Here is a 26309-nt window from a genome sequence, read left to right as displayed (position 1 = left end):
ATTCCTGGCAGTGAAATAAGTCTCGATGACCTTTTGATAGGTTTTATTTGGTTTAAATTTTGTGCAAAGTTACACAAGGGCTATCTGCACTAGTTGTTTTAATTTATCACTGATAGTCAATCTGAATATTTGTTGTTAAAGAGTAGCCCAAGGGTTGATGGTGGTTGGTGTTGACTATCATATTATAATGTCCCCAGGCTGAAAGGACAAGCATGTTTGGTGATAAAGATTTGAACTGTAACTCTCAGGTTGCAAGTCAGACAATCTAACAATCAGGCCTTGACGAGCTTTTGAACAAGTTATATATCATCTTCAGCTCTTAAAAGGCAATTTAAAAGTTGAGAAGTGAAGCATATATTGACGTATGTATGAGACAGAGTTTGAATTTAAAAGGTAGAGACTATTCTCCATTGCTGATTGTTGGATTTCTAAGAATGGTAACAGTTTCCACTTGCATAACATAAGAAAGAAAACACTTCATAACAAGTATTCACAGGTTTAATTTAACTGTATTTGTAAATCCAACTAAACTAAAACCTTTACTTTCACTTAAGAACATAACTGACTTTATGCACAAGTACTTTGAAGAATGCATACACAAGTTGCAAACTTGAATACTCTATTTCCATGGTCAAGAGGCTTCAGCAGAAATACAAAGCATATTGGAGGATAAAACTCTGTATCCCACTAGTATTGAAAGACACATGTTGGAATGCAATAATATTCAACCATTTAAACTACAGTTGACCTTTATTTCATAATACAGGAATGAAAGTGACCTACAGAGATGAGCAGATTTTACAAGTCTTTGAAAGACATTTTTGGTAAATAACTCATTCATATCCTCCAAAGTATGAATAATAATGCTGAAAAGATGTATAAATATAACAGATGAATTTTCTACACCAACTCTTCTGTAACTCACTTAAGAAAGCAAATAATAAAATATTCAATCTCAGCATTATTAGATGCCTGCATTTCTAAACTTTATGATAACCAATGAAAATTTCTTCTCTCTGACTGCAGTTACTTCGAGTAAACCATTTAGCATAGTCATAGAGTCAGAAAGAAATACTGGACATCCTTTTCCTTAGATTATTGATAAAATATTCCCAGGTAGGTCTTAAAACACTAAAAACTGTGGTTCGATCTCCCCCTTCCCCAACAGACACAACAAATAGCTCACTGTGACTTTGCTCTGAAAATAAACAAACAAGTCAATAAGATAATTTATTTATTTTGCAGCATAAAAATGACAAGCACTACAAAGTCATTACCAATAATCTTAAGAGTGTAGACAGAATGCAGTATTGCATGCAGCTTCTATTTTTTATTTATGATAAGGTGTTTTTAAGAAAAGTGTAGCCTGAGCTATTTTATAAATATTTCATAAAATCTGTTATTTGCATAAGTAAGCTATAAACATTTGCAGCAACATGGTCCATGAAGTGCACAGTAACAAACATATAACTTTTATGGAATACTCTGAAGTAAGGTGACTTGTTCAATTATTGAGACATGTATTACTTATTTCACAGATTTTGGTACAGGGTTATGGTACTGAATGTGAAACTCAAATTTATCTCATGCATGCTTAATCTGACTGAAAAACAACTGAATTACTACCAGACGATCAGAGCTTGTTGAAGTGTTGTATTACAATCTTAGAAGAGTTGTTGTCCATATCAGTTTAAATATAACATTGTGAAATGGTGAGGGTCATCAGTAACATTTTGTTACATTCAGAATATTATTCATCCTTTATGATAAATCCTTTCCTGGCACAGAACATTCATATAACATTTCTATAGAATTTTCTACAAGGAAGGTTTGATGTTTTATGTGGTTTTTTTCAATATAGTTATTTTACCTACATTACAGAAAAAGAGTAAAAAGTAACTCATCAAATATGTCCCTTATAAATACCAAAGTTTTTTGTTTTCTTTCATCGGTATCTTACATAAGTGGTTCTGGTACTGGTGGTTAATGTCTATATGAGAGCTTTGTAATGTCTATCAGTTGGAAATAGTTGAATCCTGAGAAATGTGAAATGAATTAGTTATCTAACACACAGATTGACTTTATTGCATTTAATAAACCTGTTAATTTATATTTAATTTTAATCAGACATTGAAAGTTTGCAGTAATTTTTCCTAACAACATTCTTTTTTGATTGCTATTATTAGATGGATTTTAATTATGTTAACAAGAAATTACCAAGCTGACACCAAATTCTATTATGACAGAACTGAAAAGAATATAATGGTCCACCAACAATGAGTCAGCTACATATAATTTGTCCCCCAGTGAGTCAGTTGCAAGTCTGCAGAGTTACATCCCCAAAATTTGTTACTTGATTCCTCATGGTGGATATAATGCAGATAAGCCAATATATAGCTTTGCACCAAGAAGACAACAACATATAATGTATCTTACCAATTAAGTTGGTGGATTCTTCTTTTTCTCTAATATGAATGTGCACAGCTCCTTTAGGAAGTCGAATAATTTCTACATATTCTAAATTAGGGAAAATGAGAAAATAACTTAATCATGCATGCAGAACTGACTATTTCAAATCTTTGCAAAAAAACAACAACAAAGCAGTTGATTCCAAATGAAGGTAATGATTATACAAGTGAAGGAATTTTTTATTACAGTGGCATTTGCAGACAGTATTGGAAAGGTTTGTGTACTGTATTAACTACCATATGATCAAATATCATATTAGAAGCAAACCTTTTTGTCTGTTTTCAAATGAATCATTCACAAATCCTAAAACCGTCCTACAAGCTGTACCGTCACCTTCACAAACACGGCATCTGTCTTCTATAGCCATGGATCCTAAAATACCATCACAGCCTACATGCTAGAAACAGATTGAATTTAAAAAAGCAGAAAATTAGTACTGTAGCAAGGACTACTGAGCATTCAATGAACAATTTCTTTCCACTTTTTTGTTATTAATAGAATAAAGAAATATCAAATTTATCTTCATATCTTCATGTCCAAGTGGAGCTTTAACAAGTAAAAAAATATTTTGATAAAAATTGTATTTCTATTGGGAGTTAATTTCTTTTTGCTCATGGAAAAACACATATGCACATACTTAAACCCATTAGCAAGGGTTTGAAAAGAGAACTTTCACATACAAAAATGTACTGTTTACTATTTATGATCGGTCATGAAATGTAACATAAAATACATATTAGACTGATTATCATCTCTGCCACCAAAGATGAATGGAGGTTGTTTTCACCCCTCTGTGCATGTATTTGTCAAAATGATTTCTCAAAAACAGCTAAATAGGTTTATTTAGACTAAAATTGGTATACATTTGGATTATGATGCAACTTGGAAATTATTAGGTTTTGAAAAGTACAGGTTAAATTCACAGCAAGGTTATAACAATAAAACAAAATCCTATCTCTTAACATGAAGATTGATTTTTCAAACTATATTTGCTCTGTAACTCAGTCATAAATGACTGTATTTTGATCAAGCTTGTTGGAGACTTATGTAAAATCTTATTTCTCATTATCCTGCTTAAAATTATCTGCATCTGTTGATAACTACAGACATATGGACACATTTTCGTGTTCTCTCTCTCTCTTTTTTTTTTTTTTGAGAGCCAAAGATCATCAATGCTGAAATATGCTCTCTATTGGGTGCTGGTCTAGTTTCCTTGATGTGTCAAATGTGTAACAGTATTCTACAGACTACACCATAGCAAAAATATGAAAACATATTGGAGTACAAGGACCAAAAATGTCTTCATTTCAACTCACCTCACACTGGCCGTCTATACAGATATCACTGGTGTCGGGGAAGCAACGAGTCCCATCAATAACTTTCAGTGCTTTCTGTGAGTAGAATTTATAACCAATAGCTTGACAATAGAGTGCACAAGGATTCAACTGACCTAACAGAAAATACCATTCAATTAGTCAACAAAAGTTATTTATAATACATTTTCTTCAGGCTTTTCCTTGTTCATTCCATGTTGTAATTTTTAAATTACTGCCCAATTAAATCTAAAATTTACTGTCCCAAATACCATTTTGGCAATTAATTCAATTCTCTACAGCATTAGAATTGTGGGTAACCTACTTGTAAAATTTCAGTAGATATTACAGTATTTGTTACTTTTACATTAGAATAGTAACTAACACAGTGTCATATTACAAATACAATAACTACAAATTTCGAGACAATTAGCTCTATAGTTGTACTTAATCAAGTTTTGCAAGCTTAATCATACAGTGTAAAAGTAATGGTTAAGCTGATTCCAAATTTTACTAGCTAATTCTACTTCAAAGCCTCGGTACTATATCATATTAATAGCTGAATGAGCTCCACAACACTGATTATACAATCACAGAGTGTAATAAACCTTCATGGAGACAATGTAGCAAGTAGAAAGGGCTCTGGAAGGGCTCATATAAAATTGGGTATAATAAACTTAAAGTTACCAGTTTTCATTATTATTTACTTAAATAAAATATCTAATCCAAAACAGTTTTTTTTTTTCTTGAGAAAGTGTTCAGACAAATTTATTATTTGTTTAATGGCTATCTCTAACTTTCTGTGTATATAAATGAAAATATCAATATGAAGTACGTTATATAAAAATTATTTTGGAGTCTCATAATGTCATTACAATCCATATTGCCATGTTTACTGATGCTCAATCTGACAACCATGTATTCTAACAATACCCTAAAGAGTGGTTTATATAATAGAAGAAACTGTGTCAAAACACATCCCTATACCATATTGGCTCTTCCTAATCCATATAATGTATGAAAATTGTGGTTTTCTGCTCTCTTTTCAACAGTCCAATCACATAGAAATCTATAAGTTCTGAAACTGACAACGTGACAATATTTTAATGTGGAATCAGATAAATATTTGTTTTACTTACCAGTTGGTTCTGGTATGCAACATTTGAATGGTTATATTGCAGAAGCAGCTTGTATGCACATGAATTGCACTGGTTTTCCAGATGAAGATCCTTCTTAGTTATGTTACATGATGATGACTAGGGAATGTTGATGGCTTCTGCCACTGACCTTTATGTTCATAGATTCTCACTTATTACAAGTCATATAATTTACTTACCACAGTTGGGATACCATTTGTTGAAGATCTGTTTTCGGACAGCTCTGGTGCACCTAGCTGACCCATATTCCTTTGTTTTACAATGTTATTAAGTGCAATGGATAGGTTTGTCTTCAAAATTATCCAACCTTGATTTTTATGATTCTAGCATACAAATATTTTGCATTGGAAATCACTGTTACATACCCTTCACAAAAGTTTTCACTTTTTGATGGAATCACACTACTCATGAACAACAATCAATGTCACATTATAGTTCTGATAAATCTTGTTAAAAGCAGTGTCAAAATGTATTTCTAATACATCACACTCCACTGCAACATTTCATCAACTGTGATTCTCTCGTAACTTGGTGATTTGATTATTCATACACATTTTAATATAATGTATTCATCCATCTATGACTAAAATGTTGCATTTTTCTGTACTTGCTGACCCCTCCCTCACTGGCTCAGCAGTAAATCTGAGGGTTCACACAACTAAAACCTGGGTTTATACTCTTGGCAGGTATAACATCAATAGTTGATCATGTAGCTTTGCACTTAACAACAAATAAACAAACTTTGCCAAAAATACTATGAAAATTACACAATTATAAATAAAGAGACCAACTTACCATTTGTAAAAGGAATCCATTCATAAAACTTCCCACGAAATTCAACCATGTTGAATTCGGAGCACTGAATTGCTCGAAAGTCTTCAGAATTAGAAGGGCAGTCCTTTTAAAAGAAGATGTATACATGTAACATTACAGTGAAAATAAATACATTTTAATGAAAGTAAACAGTAAAATAAGTAAAAATCATAAGGAAGGACTGCATTAAAAACAGCAAACCAAAACCTCTGACTAATTATACGAGATTGTCATTTTAATTAAAAAAAAAACCGAAACAAAAACAATCTCATATAATATTATATATGAGTGTGTTTAGTTTTTGATTAATCAAAACATAAAAATGTGTTTATTTTAAACAAGAAATGTACTGTGTACATAAAATACCTCGGTTTATACAATGTAGTTGTTAATTATAATTGATCATTGTGTTATTCGTCTTAGTTTCATTAGAACGTGTTAATTTAGCAATTTTAAATTTTCAGTGCAGTCACAAAATAAGGTATTTAAAGCCACTTTAATGTACTTTTAGCTATGATATTTGCTATCACATTCTAGCTCAGCTGAAAGTTCTGCTATTGAAAAAAAGACCTTTTAGACAATGAGTTATAATAGTTAAAAGATAAATATGAACTGCTATTTCTAAACATATGTAATTCAAAAATTTAATGAACTAATTAAAAAGAATTCTGCAGTCAAGCATAATGGTTAATTGCTCTTGTATATCTTCAAAAGTGTGGATAAAAATTTCCTACAAGACTGATAGAAGTTTCCTTTATGGTAACTGATCAAAGTGTAATACTATATACACATAATTCAAGAACATACTAAGACAAAACCATATAAGGATGAAACTAAATGTCAAACAAATAAATACATAGGTGGTTCATATACAATGACAAGCTTATAAACACATAGCCATAACCTATTTCAAAATAACTAAATGTATGTTTTAATTCTTTATCTAATGTAAATGCTTTAAAGGAATAATAATTATAATATTTGAAAAAGTCATCTTAAATGAAAATGGAAAGCAATCAGATGATAAACATGATGATAATTTTATTGTCCAAGAAATTAGGGCTAGTTATCCATCTCATTTTAAACCACTCTCATTACCAAATACAGTGGAGCGACGTTAAGCCGCGGTATTTGGGGGGTCAACCTGCTTAACCGCGGCTTAAACCTTTGTGACTGAAAAGCCGAAGTCGCCAACAGTTCCACCAAGGAGCCTCATCCGGACCATTGCGTGATTATTATAATATTAATGTATAGACTATTCAAATACAATTGACAAGTGCCATTTTAACACAAACGACCAATGCATTGCGATGGTTCGCTTTTTCTCTTTTTAATAAATAAAAAATACAATGTCATATGATGCATGTTTACGTTAGGTACTCATGGGGTAGGAATTTGTCAATATGATATGCTCATTATTAATTCAGAAACTGAAGTGATTTCTATTGGGTTTGTGGCCAATATTTATACAATTCCATAAAAATATCAGATTATCGAATTAAAAATAATACTTTAATTATTGATCACTTTTTTCACGGATTTACTGTGCATTAACTTTAATGTATGGAGAGGTGTGATTCGGTAACAATGGCGGCCTCCATAAAGCTGACATAGAGAGAGGATAAGGTAGATTAACGGTCGATTTCTATTGTAATATATTTTATTTATTTCCCAAATTAAAGCAAATCCTTTTTAAATATCTCTTTGAAGTTATAAAGCCAGGATTAAATTCGTAAGCCGCGTTTTTACACTTCTTAAATTAGCGGTGAGCCGCGATAATCCTCGCTCACAAGACTTGCTACAGCGGCTTAAGTGATTTCGCGGTTTACTGGTCCACGGCTTAATTGGTGCTCCACTGTATAGTTTTTAGATATTGAAGGGGAGTGTCAGATACTCAACTAATATGTTACAAAACTGCAATAGTTAAGTTTGGTTATTAACAGCTTATAAATAATTGATTTAATCAATATTAATTAAAGCAAAACCCACGTTAATCTTCATTTCCTCATAGTTTACCTGATTATTGCAAATCCGAAATCTCTTCCTATGGCCAATGCAGTACTCTCCACCATTCATAGGCCTGAAATTATATGTACAAAGTATTACATATATAAGATAATGTTCTGCAAGATCTTTAATATTGATAATACTTTTTGTGTGTGAACTTGGATGTTCTATATATTCCACACAGATTTGTGAAACGTTTTTTGCAAACTGTTTTTTTTTAGGTTCATTGTTTAATATGAAGAGACTAGAATAGAAATCTAAAAAAAATACAAAGTAACATGTTAATAGGTAATTAAATATTAGGATATCAATGAACTAGAACATATTCTAACATCATTTCAATATGTGAGATATTGGAAATAAAGTAAAATAAAAATACTTAATTGGATGACCAGTAATTGAACAATGTGATGCTCTTTCTACAAGTGAGTTTTTTACTACATGCTTCTACAGAAAATTATTACTATACACATAAAAATAGCAATTAACTCACCTGATTTCTGTTTAAATATTTTTATTGAAAATGTTTTTACAACCACATCTTAAAAAATGTATTTCAGCACTAAAATATGTACTGAAGCAATTACTTTAATTATAATCTAATTTTCCTTTGAACACATCAACTCAACCCATTCTTGAAATAAAACTACTTCATAACAGTACTGTGTCATTATGGTGCTCCAGGTTTCTGAAACGTGAATTTCTTTCAATTTAGACTGGCACTGCCTGGAGTTTAGAGCACTTGACTTGCAATATGCGAGTCAGGACCTTGAATCCTTGTCATCAAACATGCTTATCATTTTAGCCATGAGCATTATAATGTGATGACCAATCTTATTATTTGTTAGTGAAAGAATAACTAAAGAGTTGGCAGTGGGTAGTGTTGATTACCTGCCTTCCCCCAAGTCTATTACTGCTAAATTAGAGATAGTTAGTACAGATAGCCCTTGTGTACCTTTGGACAAAATTCAAAACAAACCAAACTGATTATTTCCATTCATTAATCTCAGCATTAATGGTTACATTTCTATGTCAATTAACTAAATATATAATTCACAATAATATTAGAATTTAAGCAACAGTTGTTACATGATTTAAATGTTGATGACAAATGAGTGAATTTTATTACAATGATTTTTCTCACTTCTCATATGTAAAAGAATCAAACAAGTTTTGTATTAGCAACTTAATTTTATCCCATTTATTGAAGACAATTTATTGGACAACACAAGTAGCATAAAGTGTTTCGTGTGTTCTACAGATTCACATTCTAACATCAATGAAGCTAAGCTTTATTGAAGTCACAACTTTCTGTTTGCATCTGAGATAAGTTATTTTCGCAGTGATGGGACATTAGTGAAAAATAAAGTGAAAGAACAAGTACTCAAGCCACACCTACTGAAGCTACAGTTTTCAATTTGCACTTGAGATAATTATTTTGGCACTGATTTTGACATTAATGAGAGATATGGTGATGATTATGTACTCAAGCCACATCCAATGAGATAAAATCTTTCTTTTTACATTTGAGATAAATGATTTTAGCAGTAGCATGGTTAGAAACTTCAGGATTTAGTTTTTTTAATATTTTAAAATTCACTCAACATTGTGACTTCAAGTGACATATTTTTTGTTTATTTGTTTGGACAATGCAACATAAACCCCAAAAAAGTACCTCCAATCAGATGAAACCAAGAAGTTTTGAAATAGCATCAGTTTGGTAATTAAAAAAAAAACACTTCTAAAAAAATCAAATATATCTCTTTATTTTGCATGTAACAACACTTTACCCACTTCCTGATTTAATCTCAATCTGCCTCACCCAATAAAAAATTCTAGAAATGCCACTGGGTTTTGAGTGGATTGGTGGTTATTATATACAAGTTTGTAATTTCCTTCAAACAGTATGATTGAAAGTAGTCACATTTTGACCACAACTAAAGAAATCAGTAAAATTAGACACATGTCACATGTTGCACTTTATAATCACATCTAATCGCTTCTGCATAGTTCAGTCACCAATAGCTGGCAACTATCTTTTTTCTTAGTGACGGACCTCTACCCATTTGACTACTATTGTTGATTAATTTTGATGGCAAATATTTTTTTCAAAACATCAGTGAAAAACCATCTTTGTTAACAATGTTCCTGCTTGTCATTTATACTTTTATCTCACATATGTTAGAGAAGACCTTGCTTGGACACACTGTCTTACAAACTAGTCGTGACATGATTACATTTACACAGTTATGGGGCAGCAGCAATCACCTAACACAATTGATTTTCCACTTGTTAATAAATGCAATGTGCTATAAAAGCCTTTGTGAAGAGGATGGGTTGAAATAAAGTGGTAGATAGATGTGCATACTAAAGTTTATTCACAATTATTCTCAAGTAAATAATTTAGTTTTGTTCTGCTGTGAGTTTTAGTTATTGTAACAAATCACAATTAAGTTTAATCAGATTTTCCATCACATATAAATTCCAAAAATTATGCAAAGACATTTAACTGTTATAAACCTATAATAAACAATCTTAAGCAAGTTTTTCTTTTGTTGTACCTATTTTTAGAAGAAGAGAACAACTAATCATTTCTGCTACAGAAATATATATTAAATAATTTGTAAATGCTTCAAGTCTTTTTTTCTATTACTATTGAAAGCAGTTATTTCATGAACTTTGCTAGTAACTCCTGGTGGGCAAATCAGTTTTACTATATTTCATAAAAAACATTTTCTCAGTTACTTTTAAGTGTATCTTTAACTTAATACATTCATCATTATATTTATATTAATACATTTAACATAAAAGCACCCATAGTTCCTCCTTGGAGGCAAATAATGTACATAGTTGTTAGGTACTTTCTCAATTTTACACATCAAATTTTCAAGTATAATTTAAAATTTCCCTAGTTATAATAAGTACAGATTTTTTTTTCAGTACTAAGTCTTGTTAAAAAGCAAGAAATTGAGTGGAAAAATGAGTAGCGCTCACTTCCACTGACGAAAAATTACAATCATAATTATAGTTATTAAATCAATGTTTTATTTTGTCAATTTAAGTAAGTAATGGATCACTTTAATTTGTGATAGTAGATAACAAATGCTGTATTCCACAAATGTTAATTAATACATTACAATAGTTTTATATAAAACTCTATAAAAGCTATCAAAAATCATATTACAGGTAATGATAATTAACAAAAAAATTAACTTGGTGTTACCACAAAGTTATGCCCAAAATTATGTTATTTTACTCAATTGTATATATCACTTTATAAATATAAAACATTCTGCAAATATTCTTCTATGAACAATAATCATTTTAGCTTTACCAAGATAAAATTTATTCTCAAAATGTGAACAGCTAGAGTAAAGTTTGTTGTAAGAAAAGGAAATGCTCTACATACTTGAAATAAAAGTCTTAAGACAACTGTTTTTATTTACTTTTTAACTTTATAGCACATTTTGACCACTCATGTTCATCATCAGGTAAACTGACATCTATAATACAATATTATACACTGATTATGTGCAACTATTTAAACCAACACTGTCACTGACCTGGGATCATTGCAGAGCCGTTCACTGAACTCCACTCCACCTCCACAACTACGTGAACAGTCTTTCCAGTCTGACCATTTTCCCCAACTCCCATCCACTTTCTCAATTTTAGTACCACGAGTTACACACTGTCCACTGTGGCACCACTTGAGATAAAAAGCATAAAAACATTGTTGAAACATAACAATAGACTAAAGTGATATTAAGTAACTAAAAAAAAAGAGTATAAAAAAAACTATAATTTTGTTTAGAATTGTCTCTGAAATGAAAAAGCAAATTTCTAAATAAATTAAAGAAACAAGGACAAGACTGAAATAGATAAAGAAAAATTATAATTAAATTCAAACAGCTATGAGATCATAAGCTGAAATTGCTAGTTTGTTTTTTTAATTTGCAAAAAAAAACAAAAAACATGTAAGAATAGTGTTTTCCAGTGTTGAGGATAGAAAAACTCGATGATGATGAGCTATTTGTAAACAGCTTTGTTCCTGTCTTTACCTCTTTGTTATGGAAGCTCTGAATAAGATGAGTTTACAGGTGTAGATATGCATATGTTGTCAAGTAAATGCCTTTCAATGGGTGCATTTTTCTCTTAATTAAATAACCAAAAGTAATTATATGGTGCTTTAAAACTGGTATTATAAATCCACAATAATAAACAATTTTTGAAATAAAAATTTAAATATCTGTTTTTACATATATGTTATGATATCTTTGAAATAATCTTTTTCGGATTTTGTTAAAATGTTCTTTCAGTTTCTTAAACTACTGCATTGGATGATTATTTTGCAAATTACTTCATAATGAGATAGTTTTGCTTTAGCAACAATTTAAATAACTTAAATGGCATATTCAAGAGTTCAAAATGACTTTAATAAAAGTTGCGGTTTGAACATCGAAAGCTGGTGAAAACTGAAAACCAAAAACCACGTAACTAGCAAATATTTTTCAGAAGTTATTTTTCACACTGATTAGGAACATGAAATAGACAAGCTGAAAGGAACATAAAAACAAGTACGTGCAATTTACATGATTTTTATGACAAATATCAAACCTGCTGGTTTAGAAAGACCTTTCTAATGCTTATCATTATTGCATATATTTCAAACTGTTTTTGAAAAGCACAAAAATAAAAACAGTATATAATTCCATTTTAAATTAAATATATACAAAAGCAGCTTGATCAGGATCGTGCTTTTGATTTCCAAATGTTTTTTTCTTCTAAATATATACTTTTGATTTCATTCCACACACTAATTTAATGTTATTTTGCAGAGAAAAACAAATATGTTACAATGAAACTTACTCCACTCATCACCTTTGTGTCATTACAAGGTGTTCCATCTAGTACAGGTATGTGATTTGTTGCACAACCTCCTTGTGGCTGTTCACACCACAGAGCCTCACAGGGTTCCTTTAGATCACAAAACATCACAAACACATTTCTATCCTATTATTAATAGTATTCTTGCAAAAGATATACCAGCAATTAGCTACTGTTGTGTTTGCTATTAAAAGATAAATAATATTTACACTTCATTTGATGTGATGAAATAATAATCCTCTTTCAGTGATAAATTCTAAGTATTCCAAAAACTTATGATGATCTTTCAAATTTTATAGATACATTGCATTGTATCATCATGCTTCTTAACCAATAAAAAGTCTTAAATTTTAAGCATTATGCAAAACGTATAACTCGACACGATTGTCATTCATATCACTTTCTTGTATTAGTTACAGCACAAACATATGGTATTAAATTCAGTACTTACCTGTATTAGTAGAAATTTGTATTGTTTTCACATTCTATTAGGTTATTGAATAAATTATTTTAATTTCATCAAAAACAAAACAGCTGTTTAAATCATGAATAAGCTAGAGATCTGTCAACTTAACGATTAACTTTGATTAACAAGAAAACAGTAGTTGGTTGTAGCATTATTTCAAATTCATAAGGATTATATACACAGAATAGATCACGCTATCATTAAATACTTAATTCAAATTACAAAATAATATAGTTTAAGATGGAAATACAAAAGCAAACTAGGTGTTGATTAGTTTTTAAATTAACATAATTTACTATCTCTTTTGAACATATATGAATGTCAAGCTGTTTTATGTAACATTTGGATTGGTTGCTCCGACATTGACAAAATTTATTAACAGATATTCTGTAGTATCTGGATGTACCAACTAAGAGTATACATCTGCTACAAAGGTATTGGTTCTTTGCTGATTATTAAACTAACTAGATTTCCAGCTAAGTAATTAATTTGTTATTCAACTAATTTCTTATCAGGTAATCTCAATTATTTAAGCACTTGTTAGTCCTATTCCATGTTAGTTGTCAAATGACATAGAAAGAAGCAAATGATTTTAATTGAGGGTCTCAAACTTTCAAAGAGGATAGATTTTAGGAAGAAAAACTACAGCATATGTCAAAATAAGATAACTGCTTCACAAACCAGGTTATCTTGGATGTGCTGTAATACCTAAACCAATGATTTCACCAACTAATAGTCGTAAACATGGTCAATAGTGCAATGGTCACAAACACTGAACCCAAGAATTATTGTCTTGCCAGGCAATTTTGCATTTGCTCTTTTCATAAAACAGATGTAATTACTTTTGACATCAACAGAAGGAGTTATACAACCCTGAATGCTTAATTATGACAGTTCTGTTGCTTGGAGCACTACTGTGACATGAATTAAATTATAATGGTGCAGAAAGAGTTTCATTACTCTTCTGAATTGGAAAATAACAGATCATTTACTTGAAGATTATAGTTTATCATTTCTTACCCACGATGCACTGTGTTTATCTAGCTGAATATAGAACATTTGAGGATGACAATGCACTTTACACATAAAGAATTTTAGTTGGGTCATTTCAAGAGTCTGGCTTTATTCAACTCTTCCAGCATTCTTATTTTGACTTTAAACATCTGGCCTTCACATTCTGTCTTTACCCATTACCTCTAGACTTCTCATTCTCTAGATCCAAAATTAATCAAATCGGGTTTTTTCATATTCCAAACACCTCCATTCCTCAAGGAGTTAGAAATATCTCTCATCCAGAAATAACACCTAATTCATCAGTAAAATTTTCAAAATTTGTAAACAGATGTTTTACCACATTAAACTGGAGTTGTTCTAGCAGGAAAAGGTGAGCTATACACATTATTATGATGTTTCAGTTGGGCATTTTCAATCATTACTCCAACCTCTGTGCATATGTTTTAAAAGCAAGTATAATTCAATATTATTCTTCATTAATTAATATGACAATTTGAAGTTATTTATTCTAGCAATTAGTTTATAATAGTAATTAGCAACTTAGACTTACAAGTTTTTCCTCTTTTATAATATTTAAAACATTACTTATGATAGCTGGAGTAAATGCAAAGAAAATGAATAAATTGTTCTATCCATTAATAGTGACACTTTTGTCCTCTTCTAAAACATGCCAAAATAGATATGTGTAATTAAATATTGTTTATTCTTGTGCTGTAAATATATACTATGTATTGATTTTGAAAACTTAATTGATGCTATAAACATGTACATCGTTCTACATCTGCTTTAAGTTATTTTTGCTCTAGACATTCATCAATACACCAGAAATCTAGATCAACAAAACACAAATTCCATGTCTACCTCCTGCGCTTCCTCACAAATTGTCGATAATGAGCCGTACTGAGATTGGCACTGTTCATCAATACTGTATAATTCTCCTGGAAGAAAACTTGGATAGTCAAACTCTTCAAACCTTGGCTTATTCTTCAAGCATTCACCTTGTCCCGAGCTAAAATTAGAAATATCATTACTGAACATCAATCATTTGAACAAAATATATGAAATTGCATAACTTAGTCAGACTGTTAGCACAATATCTGTACCATTTCTCTTAAAATGATAGATTATAGCAGGCAAATCAAAAGCTTACATACATCAGTAATTTGTTTAATTATCTGATATAATAAAAATAGATCATCTATTACATTTCTAATGACATTCCTTCACAAAAGTAATAAGTTTTTGTTTGTTTTTAAGTTAAATACAAAAGCTACACAACAGACCATCTGTGCTCTGCCCATCACAAGTATTGAAACCTGATTTCTAGCGGTATAAGTCCACAGACACACCACTGTGCCATTAGGGAACATTAATAAAATGGCAATCTCATTAGTGAGTATCACAATCTTTTAGTTTCGAAGTCACAGACTAGAAGGAAGACAACTAGTCAACACCACCAACCATCAACTCATAGCCTACTCTTCTTTGGAAAAACAATATGGTATGACTGTCACTCTCATACATTGCTCAAAATTGTGGAACAAGTTTTTGGAGCAGTGATCAGCAAACCAAGAAATGTTGGATTTATAGTTTGTGCACACTAACTCATTATATCACATCTGCCAGCATTGCTTGATGGATAGGGTGCTCAACTTGCAATCTAAGGATCAAGAAATCAAATCCTCATCCCACCAAACATGCTCACTTTTCCAACCATGAGGGGTTTTATAATGTCATGGTTAATCCCACTATTTATTTGAACAAGAGTAGCCTAAAAGTTGCCAGTAGGTGGTGATGACCATTTGCCTTCCCTCTAGTCTCACACTGCTAAATTATGGACAAATAGTACAGATAGCCCTCATATAGTTTTAAGCAAAATTCAAAACAAACCAAACCCCAATTGGCATATATGTGAAGGATTTCACCATTAAATATTATTGAATGGCCTAGCATGGCCAGGTGGTTAAGGCACTTGACTAGCAATCCAAGAGTCACAGGTTCAAATCCCCATTAGACCAAACATGCTCGTCCTTTCAGCCAGGGGCGTTATTATGTTACAGTCAATCCCACTATTCGTTGGTAAAACAGTAGCCCAAGAATTGCTGGTGGGTGGTGATGACTAGCTGCCTTCCTTATAGTCTTACACTGCTAAATTAGGGATGGCTAGTGCAGATAGCCCTCATGTAGCTTTGTGCGAAATTGAAAAACAAACAAACAAGTATTATTAACTGCTTCAGTGTCCATATTTTTCTTATTGAGCAGAATTAACAAAGCTGGTATAAATGAAAATAATCTGATTATTAATAATATTACTTTAAACCTGTGGTTACAGACTTGTGAAAAACATAAAAAATATGCACATTGGTGGTAAACAACGTTACAAACTTATTAAAGTATCATGCAAAAACTGATAATTTATGCCAGTAAAAATAAGTCTTTTATTTAATTAGTTTCCTATTTATTTATACCAATAATTCCTCTTAATGTTGTTTCCACAACTGGTTTTGTACTTCAGCTGTTTTTTCCATGGTAAAGCCTGAAGAAAAATGCCCATAAGAAACAGTGTACTATTCTATTATCATTACTGATGACATTTGTCATCTTATGGCAGCTCAAGAAAGTTGATAAGTGCAAAAATGCAACTGTTATTGTTGTCCGTAATTAAACACAAAGATACACAATGGGCTGCCATCTGTGCTCTGCCCACCACAGGCATCGCAATCCGGATACTAGCACTGTAAGTTCCCAGAAATACTGCTGAGCCACTGGGAAGAGTAAAAATAGAATTATTTGACAAAATCTGTTTTAGAGCAATCAGTGCAAATAAGCATGTTACAACAACACAAAATATGTGCTTAAATTGTGAAACTGTTATAACAGATAGATGGATTTCAAAATGATAGTTTCCAAATTATACTTACTCTAAAAAGTTTGTTATATAACGACGACTACAAGGTGACCATGTGATTGGATGGACCAGTTGAGAAAGCTGAGTGGTCATGATGTGTCCAGATCTATTTAGTCCCACAGCACAGTTGTTTCCAAATCCATCGTGCTGCATTCCAAAGCTGTAAGTGATGAAAGTTACTATAATATGTAGAATCATTGTATAATAATTAACTCAAATGAAGCAAATCTGAGTGCCAAGAGTAATTATATTATAAAAATATGAAAGGCAAATGTAGTGTTTCAGACTATAAGTTTTATTTTGACTATGTTAAAAAATTGAAGAAAAGGTTTAATACTTATCAGTTCACCAGAACATTCAATTACTGAAATGTTCTACTATTAGTAGTAAAACAACATAAGCCATACCTTATCTGTGAAATGATAAACTAGAGGAAAGACAGCTATAAAAAGGGACTTTACCACAAACTCTTGAATTATTCTCATATGACTGAATGGTAGAATTTGATCCCTCTGCCTTATATACCATACCTATGGTCTCAAAGTTACGAGTGCATTTTTTGAAGCAACACCTAGTACATTAGCTAGTATGTCACACTTGGCCCTCTACTGCCAGAATAATGTTAGAATCTATATAATACATGATCTCAATTGTCATAGAACTCATAAAACAGTTTAAATTTTCAATAATCTCAAAATAAAAAGCTAAGATTTTATTTACACCCTTTCAAGTTGTCTTTGTGATAAATCAAATCTGTGTCAGTGTAGTAATAAATTGTATTTAATTATTTGTTTGTAATTAAGCACAAAGCTACACAATGGGCTATCTGTGCTCTGCCCACCACAGATATTTAAACCCAGTTTCTACCAGTGTGAATCTGCAGACTTATTGCTGTTACTGGGGGGTAAATTTTATTTAATAATACCAAATATCTAATTTTCAATACATTAGATATCAGTGAAACAATTAAAACATTATCTCATGAAAAACACTGATATATACAAGATAAGCAGTTACTATTCCTGCACTTGCATTATTGTATAAAAAAACCATTATGCACTTTTATATTAAGCTGAAATTGGTAATCATTAATAAAGATAATAATAATTGAATAAATAAACAAATAAAAATGAAAATCTAACAATAATGGGTATTTTGAAATTGAACAAAACATACTTATGTCCCATCTCGTGAGCAATAGTGAATCCAGAAATTAAACCAATATCCTGGTTGATATTGCAGCTTCTACTAGGTTCACACATCCCTGACACCTGACCTAACCCTGATGACAAAATATGTAAAACTATTGTTTTAGGCAAGAACAACACTCAAAAACTGCTATAAACATGAAAGAAAAAGAAAAGTAAAGCACAAAAATGTCTGAAGTAGCTTAAAGTTAGTGAGAAATACAAAATAATATCAACAATAAATCACAACTTTATTAACGAAATGCAAACACTGAAAACTGTCAAAATAATGAAGACATGCTTTGAATCTTCATGTTAGCTTTACTGATTAGAGTTACAAAAGCCTAAATAAACATAATCTTGGACATATTTAAACCTGATTATATGATCAGATTGAATATTGTAAAGCCACAACCTCAGTTGTTTCTCAGGCAAAAACACTGAACAAAAAGTAAACAGCTATTTTAGATTTGAAGTGAAAACAATAAATTTGCTTCTTAATTATCTGGCTTTCCTATAGTAAATGGTACAGCTGCATTCAAATACCTAATAACTAAATTCAGACTGTTTCCTGAAACTGACACTGTTCTGGTTATACCGTATGTTTTGCTCACGTATGACAACCTAACAGAAGTTATTGTTGTTGTTTGATTAAACTGTATACAGGATGCTCATTTAACATGCAAATTTATGACAATCTTTCTGATTTACTAATTAGTTATATGGATGAAGACAATTCAGAAAAGTGCCAGTTTTTGTTCTAACTAATCAAATACATGAACAACATTTAGATAAATATCTGACCTTGTTTTTTCACTCTCTAGGCTGAACAACTGGCTGTTTGTATGGCCCAACACTGCTGCTGTACTGAGCATATAACTAACTTCAATTTGTTAACTAACAGAGACCTAATTCAATTAATTATTCTGGATAGAAAGTAGACCTGGCTTCAAATAGTTATCAGACAAAATATTCCCAGTTCTGTTTGCCTAATGTCCATTCTCACTTTATTTCTCATATACCCAGCAAAGACGTTTGCTTTAATTATTTATTCTCTGACACCATAACTAGCTTATAATTTGTGATAAAAGCAATGTAAAAGACCAATGGTTATTTTATCTGATCTTTCAATACCAGAGCTCAAAAGCTCTTTTCACTCCCATTGTCTTGCTCAGCTGGCAAGTTCTGGTATTTACGAAAAGCTTTTTGGGCAGTGACTTGTGGGAGACAAAAAATATAACCTGAGAAGCTATTTCTACACACTTATGATTTTGAAACTGAAATGAATAAAGTAAGAGAAATGTGAGAAAAACATACACAGTTTATGTTTTGCTAAACACAATTTTTAAGCCTACTAGTTTCTAATGCTTTGCCAACTTCATGTTTAAACTGCAAGTGTTACTACCTATAACTATATTATTTCTTCATTTTTATTTGCATTTCATTTTACAACAAAACATTTTGTTATTACCTCCACCATCTCTGGTTGTGTCTTTGTCATCATGATTTCTCTACAACAGCTGAATGGATATGAATGAAAGTTAGTACATTTGGATTACATTCCAACTTAAAAGTGAGTAGTTTTTAAGAGAGTTAAGGTCATAGCAATGTCACAAAAAGACAAAATTTCTCCATCTCTTAACATGGGAACTGATTTTTCAAACTACTTTTACTCTATAACTCGAGCATAGTGGACATTTATAGAATGTCATTTCTCACTATCCTGTCAAAAATAGTTTGGGTCCATTGATAATGATAAACATACAGACTCATTTTTGCATTTTTTGAGGGCCGAACATGATAGTACTTACCTCCTCACTTAAGACATACGTGCTGACTGGTCACCTTAGAGAGGGAAGAGGATGAAAGGTAGAGACAATTACATCTATGAATTGTCACCAGAGGATGCACTGCCAAAGAATGGATTACTAGACTGTCATGATTTCACAATTTCTCAAAATGGAATCACAATCACGATGTGATCATCATACATATCTCAACATGTAATCAATGTTAAGATAGATATTTTAGTCAATTTGAGTACATTTCTTGACCTTCTATTTACAAATCACTTATGCTCCTAAAAGGATGCTTATTCATCATGCAAACTTAAGGAAAGCTTAATGTTTCACTAGTTTGTCTTTATCCATATAACTAATTACTAAGATAGTGTTTCTATATTTGGAAGATGATAAGCTTCTTATCTCAATGTGTCAATAATTACCAGATTTAATTACACGTAAAACTATTACTGATTTCAACAATAAAAAGTTCTTCACACAATATTTCTTTTTATCACTTTATTAGTTAGTAATTATCTCACAATAATGTTTCAGCAATCTGATCTACACAAATAATTATACCTATAAAGTATGTATGTGCATGCAAACTTTTTGCAACAAAATCATGAACAAATGTATCATTAATGTCTTTGTGGGATCCAAATTTAGATAGGAATTTGCATTTTGACACATGTCAAAATGAATAATATTCATAACATAAATAATATAGTCCATACACAACAAATATAGTTATTGTAGTCTTTTTTTTTTAAGACCCCATTCAACAGTTTGTTTTTGATGAATTTTCTTATGTGGAGGCTGTCCTAATGGATCAAAATATTTACCTGTTTTCATTACAACCAAAGTAAATACAGACACAGAGGATACCAGGTTTATAATGCAGATCCAGATTTACAATACACAATTGTTTTTTTACATGATCAGGTAGTTGATGACTAGCAATTACTCCTCCAAACTTCTTTTGCATCTTGAGAAAGTATTAAATAAATTACTAAAGTGTTCAAACTTTTTTCAAACAATGTTCCATGAGACATGTGTTATTTCACTTTCAGAACTCAAAAAGACAAGTATTATAACATATATATTATCCATCACTTGAACGATGCAGTTATTATAACCTATAATTTATTTTTATCATTCATGTTTAAATTTCTATATAATTTAACATACTGTTCCACTTTATGAGTATATATGTTGTAAGTGATTTAATTTTGTTACAATTTAAAAATTTATCTGAATAAAGTCCATACATTTGTCTCCTGACATGAGTCACATGTTGATATCAAAGACCATTGACTGGCTTGATAGACTTTGGTTTAGAAAATATACAGGGATGTCAAGTTTAAAAAAGCTTTTGACCTTTTGTATTGGCTATAACAGATATAGCTTTAATTTGAATGTATAACACTCTACATGAATCACTATTTTACTAAAAACATAATAAATAAAATGATAGAAAGAAATATTGTGTCAAGAGCTTTTTAATACATTAAATCAATAATAATTTTACATTTAATTGAATTTAGTAATTGTTGACATATTTAGACAGTAAGCTCACCATCCTCCATTTATACTAATTCATTAGTTAATATTTAATCATACCGTTTACCATTTCCTAACCTTTTATATGTAAATCAGTTATCTTGAAAAGGATGCTCATTTAACATGCAAATTTATGACAATCTTTCTGATTTAAGCTTAAGAAATGGTAAATGGTATGATTAAATATGTAACTAATGAATTAGTGTTTTATACATAAATTGGCTGCATTAAATCTAATCCTTGATTACACATTATGATTATAGTTCCACATCTTAAAAGTATAATGTCAAGTCCACCTGTCATGGTGGCCTAGCAATGCTTCCTTTGGCAACATGCCCTCCGGTGACATCATCACCATCTGCACCCTATTCCTCTCCCTTGAGGTGGCTAATCAGCCCATGTGTCTGAAGAAAGAAATTAACTGCTTATGATCAATGCTGCATGGCAGGGTTATGCACTCTAGAGAGTGTCTTTATAGTTTATAATGTATTGGAATAATATAATACTGTCATTCTTGAGTGCTTAAAAATATCTTATTCTGTTAGATTCAGTGGAAAATGAATATGATGTATAATCAGTGCTGCCAATTTTTATGGAGTGAATATAATAGTGGAGCTATGAATATTATATTCTCTTTATTTTTTTATGTACTTTGATGTTTGTGAACCCATTTCAATTCAAGGTTACTTTTGTGCACCTCAGCAAGAATATTTGATGTAGGATACATTGATGTTTGTGAACTCACTTCAATTCAAGATTACTTTGGAATTTTTTTTCTACTCACTAGACTATGCTTAAACATAGAAAAGTAATGACTAATTTGTTTGTATCACAGAAGAAGACTAAGTTTTACATACTATACCTAAGGTATCACAAGGCTCATCTTTGTCATAGCAAATATCATTCCTGAAAAATAAAATGACACAAATTTTAATATACACATCAAATATTTGGTAATATACATGGTGAAACAAAGACTATTTATGATTAGAATGATACAGTTCCTATATTCATTATGTTAGAAACACACATAGGTTCAAGAACTCTTGATAAGAATGAATAAAAATTCTGTTACCCAACATTTTTTTTTGAAAGGTGTACCTTTCTTCTTCAGAGGCAAAGTGGGAATCACAGTTCCTATATTGATTTCATGACAAGCATCTTTTGGTCACTTAACAAAATTCTTTACTGATCATACTGCACCAGAAAAAGCAGATAAAAATTAACAGATAGAACACAAAAGCAAAACACTTACACCATATACAAAGAATTAAGTGCATTATTGAATATGCAAGTTAGTAAGTTAAAATAACAACTGCAAGCCATATAAAGTCAAAGTGAAATGGCATGTAGCAGAACTACATTTGTCTTCGTTTGATGGTTTGTAAGTAGTGTGACAACAACTAAAATTGACTGCTTAGGGGAAGGCATACAACAGCCATTTCCAATGCAAATTATTTATAACTCAGATCATAACGATGTGTTCAGATTTGAAGGGGATAGAATTTCTAAGATAAAAACACCCATTTTACTTAGTGGCATTGGTAAAAGAAAAGGATGATAGAAAATGTTCAGACACAAATAATGAGTCATATTCAAGCTGTAGTAAAAAAAAAGTGCAGTGTTGTGAAACAGATAAGAACCAACTAACAAAAAGATCAGTGGCAAAATTCATAAATGTGCCTCAAGTTAAAGTGCATGAAATAGTCAAGACAGATACCCATCTGGAGAAGCAATACAATTTGTGTATATGCAAGCTGATTTAACAACATATTCTTGCAACCATTGCATGCCTTATGCAGACAGAGAAAGAAAATAATTTTCATGCTATTTTAAATATGCCAGTTGAATTAGTTATGGCTTTCTATATAATTGGACTGTTGACACTGGAGCTGGGAACCTTACCCCTATTACACTAGATGAATTTAGGGAATGTCAGCAGGAAGAAGTTGTATGCTTTGGGTATGAAATTATTATGATGGAGCCTTTCAAAACAAAAATTATGCTATATAGCCATTGAGAAGGTGCATGGTCATCAGACAGAGTATAATCAGATACTGGGGACATGAGCTTTAACAACTTGGTGAAGCTCCAAAACTGCTTGCATATAACATATTCAACCTCTGTATTCAAAAATTTCTAAAAAAGATTTATTTTAGAAGTTTGGATGTAATTAAACCCTGTCTTAAGGAAATTTTTATTTGAATTTATGTTTTAAATTTAATATGCCACATAAGATCTGCATAGAGAGAAAACTGATTATATATATATATATTTTTCACTCTAACTTCATTTTAAGACTCAAAGCCTTATAAGTATGTAATAACGAGCATTTAGTACAAGAGATATTTATACACTTTATGAAATAAAAGATGTTTTTCAAAACATCCTGGTATGAGCATTAGAAATTTCTTGTTTGGTAATCCTTGAAAGTCTCTTAGCCGGCTGTTGGATGAGTAAGCATATTAGAAATATATTTTATTTAGTCATTGCACTGAAACATAATGTTTTTACCATGCAATGTGTTTATCTTAACATATACCACTAAAATATAACTAATTACAACTGCCTAAACAGTATAATTAATGTACAACTAATTTACACACATTTTAATTGAAGTATTAAGGTTTGTGTTAAGTGATAGTCATTTTCTGATTTAATTCATCATAATCTAGTTGCTCTAGTTAAAGATATTAATAAGACAATGACTAGGACTGGTAATTTGGCCATCTAATAAACTAACATGGCCAGGCATGGTCAGGTGGTTAGGGTGCTTGACTTGTAATCTGAGGGTTGCAAATTCAAATCCTGTCACACCAAACATGCTTGCCCTTTCAACCGTGGGGGCATTATAATGTCACAGTCAATCCCACTATTTGTTAGTAAAAGAGTAGCCCAAGAGTTGACACTGGGTGATGACGATTGGCTACCTTCCCTTTAGTCTTACACTGCTAAATTAGGGATAGCTAGCAGAGGTAGCCCTCGAGCAAAATTCAGAACACATGAACTAATAAAATATGGTACATTATTGATCATTCTTAAAACTACTTAGTTAAAAAGCTTTTGAACCATAATCTAATGGCATTAGAATAATACCAGTTGACTTCAGATTGAACCTCAGCTCAGAGAAAAGTACTGAAACAGGTGAGACACAATAACATGATGTGCCCCACCTTAAACTTGCTACCATTCAACAAGGAGTCCACAGCACAACGTGACTCAACTATGCCACTCGTCTTCCTTGTCTTCAAAATAGAATGTATACAAGTATCACATCAAACAACAAAGTTTCTAAATTAACATATGTTGACGGTACAGTAATGGAGTTTTCAGATGTTTCTGACTGCCAGATTTCAATAGACTGTTTCAAACTAAATGTACACTATCAACATAAGAATTTACTCTACAAAAGGAGGCTGGAATTTGCCTGGAGGGGTCACCTGTTTTAACTATGCACATAATGATACAGTAGTAAGTTGTCAATCAGTCATTACACAATAAAATGATATCACATAAGGGACCTTTAACATTCAATTTGTGCTACTGTTGCAACATCAGTCAAATGTTTGCATGCAAAGAATCAAGAGAAGAATTAAACACAGTATAGGTTATAACATTGTATGATGTATAAACTTGAAAAAACAATACAATATTTTTCTTAATTTTTGTTTTATTTACTTTTGAAACAAAACATTTTCAGGGACTCTGTGGAAGTACATATGGTACAAGTATTCTTTACAAAAGTTAAATATATATCCAGGTCAATTGTTTGTTGAATTTCCCATTTAGCAACTTCTCAAATAGTTACTCACAATAGACAAAAACAATGAGTTTAAAATAAAACATATTTTACATTGTTTAAATATTTTAGTATAACATTAGTGAAATATTTTATAGCATGCAACTTTCAATATTCTATAGAATATTAATACATATACATGGTAATAGTTTTTGAATCAGAAATGCTCATAAGCTTTAAAATTTTTAACATGGTTTGTTTTTGTATACAAAAGAAAAATACCTTAATTCTCACAGGAACTTGTTGATGTTTGTAAGCACAATATGATAGTAAATACTGATTATATGTTCTAAGCAAAACTTTCAGCAAAACAGATATTTTCCCTGACAACTTACCATTCTGGATGTAGTACAGGACAATAAAACTGATCTTAAAATGAATGTAACAAAACAGTACTAGTTCAGTATTAGAAACAAAACAGTACTAGTTCAGAATTAGAAACAAAACAATTTATATACACAACATTCACCAGATACTTATACCTGGTGATTAAGATGGCATTGTCATGATGAGCAATTCCTTCCTCTTGCTGCCTGTATGCCACTTCTCTAGTGTTGATTGACTTTTGCCAGTTGCAAAAACTCTCCAGCGTATCACTTGCATGATGGGTAATATTGAGGTCTGGCTGAAAACGAAAGCCAATTTTGTTTCATTTAATGTTGAAATAATGTTAATATATTTTAATATATTTTTGTGGACCTGCTGAGTTAACAAATCACACATAGTAACTGTTTAGAGAACATTCATAATCCAATTTCTAGCATAAATGAAATATTTAATCTGCAGCAAAACAACAGTGTCTTACAAGTTGTATTATTCAAGCAAAAGTTATATAAATGACATGTCATAAGAGTTTTTCACTATTAAAATTTTAGGTCTAACAGACCACCTTCTAAGTACTGTTATTCACTCCACACTAATATTTCTTATATTTTCAATAATAAC

At 31.0% G+C, this 26309-nt stretch overlaps 1 protein-coding gene across 2 annotated transcripts in view; it reads right to left on the bottom strand.

Annotated features, from left to right (window-relative positions):
- The window catches only part of LOC143224907 (A disintegrin and metalloproteinase with thrombospondin motifs 6-like), a 68222-nt gene that overhangs the window by 4646 nt on the left and 37267 nt on the right, over nt 1-26309 (bottom strand). Inside the window, exons 6-17 of one of the 2 annotated variants that reach the window (XM_076453371.1) lie at nt 25847-25989; nt 22428-22471; nt 18211-18316; nt 17048-17194; nt 14988-15135; nt 12629-12736; nt 11323-11468; nt 7769-7832; nt 5735-5837; nt 3786-3919; nt 2737-2866; nt 2437-2517 (exon numbers count right to left, since the gene is read on the bottom strand). In XM_076453371.1, coding sequence (XP_076309486.1) covers nt 2437-2517; nt 2737-2866; nt 3786-3919; nt 5735-5837; nt 7769-7832; nt 11323-11468; nt 12629-12736; nt 14988-15135; nt 17048-17194; nt 18211-18316; nt 22428-22471; nt 25847-25989 — 1354 coding nt within the window. The remainder of the gene's footprint in view (nt 1-2436; nt 2518-2736; nt 2867-3785; nt 3920-5734; nt 5838-7768; nt 7833-11322; nt 11469-12628; nt 12737-14987; nt 15136-17047; nt 17195-18210; nt 18317-22427; nt 22472-25846; nt 25990-26309) is intronic. The other variant, XM_076453378.1, reaches the window with a different exon arrangement.

This window comes from Tachypleus tridentatus, chromosome 1, assembly GCF_004210375.1.
Source record: "Tachypleus tridentatus isolate NWPU-2018 chromosome 1, ASM421037v1, whole genome shotgun sequence".
Classification (NCBI taxonomy): domain Eukaryota; kingdom Metazoa; phylum Arthropoda; class Merostomata; order Xiphosura; family Limulidae; genus Tachypleus; species Tachypleus tridentatus.
The sequence above is the reverse complement of the archived record's forward strand: the minus strand, read 5'-3'. Positions and strand labels throughout refer to the sequence as shown.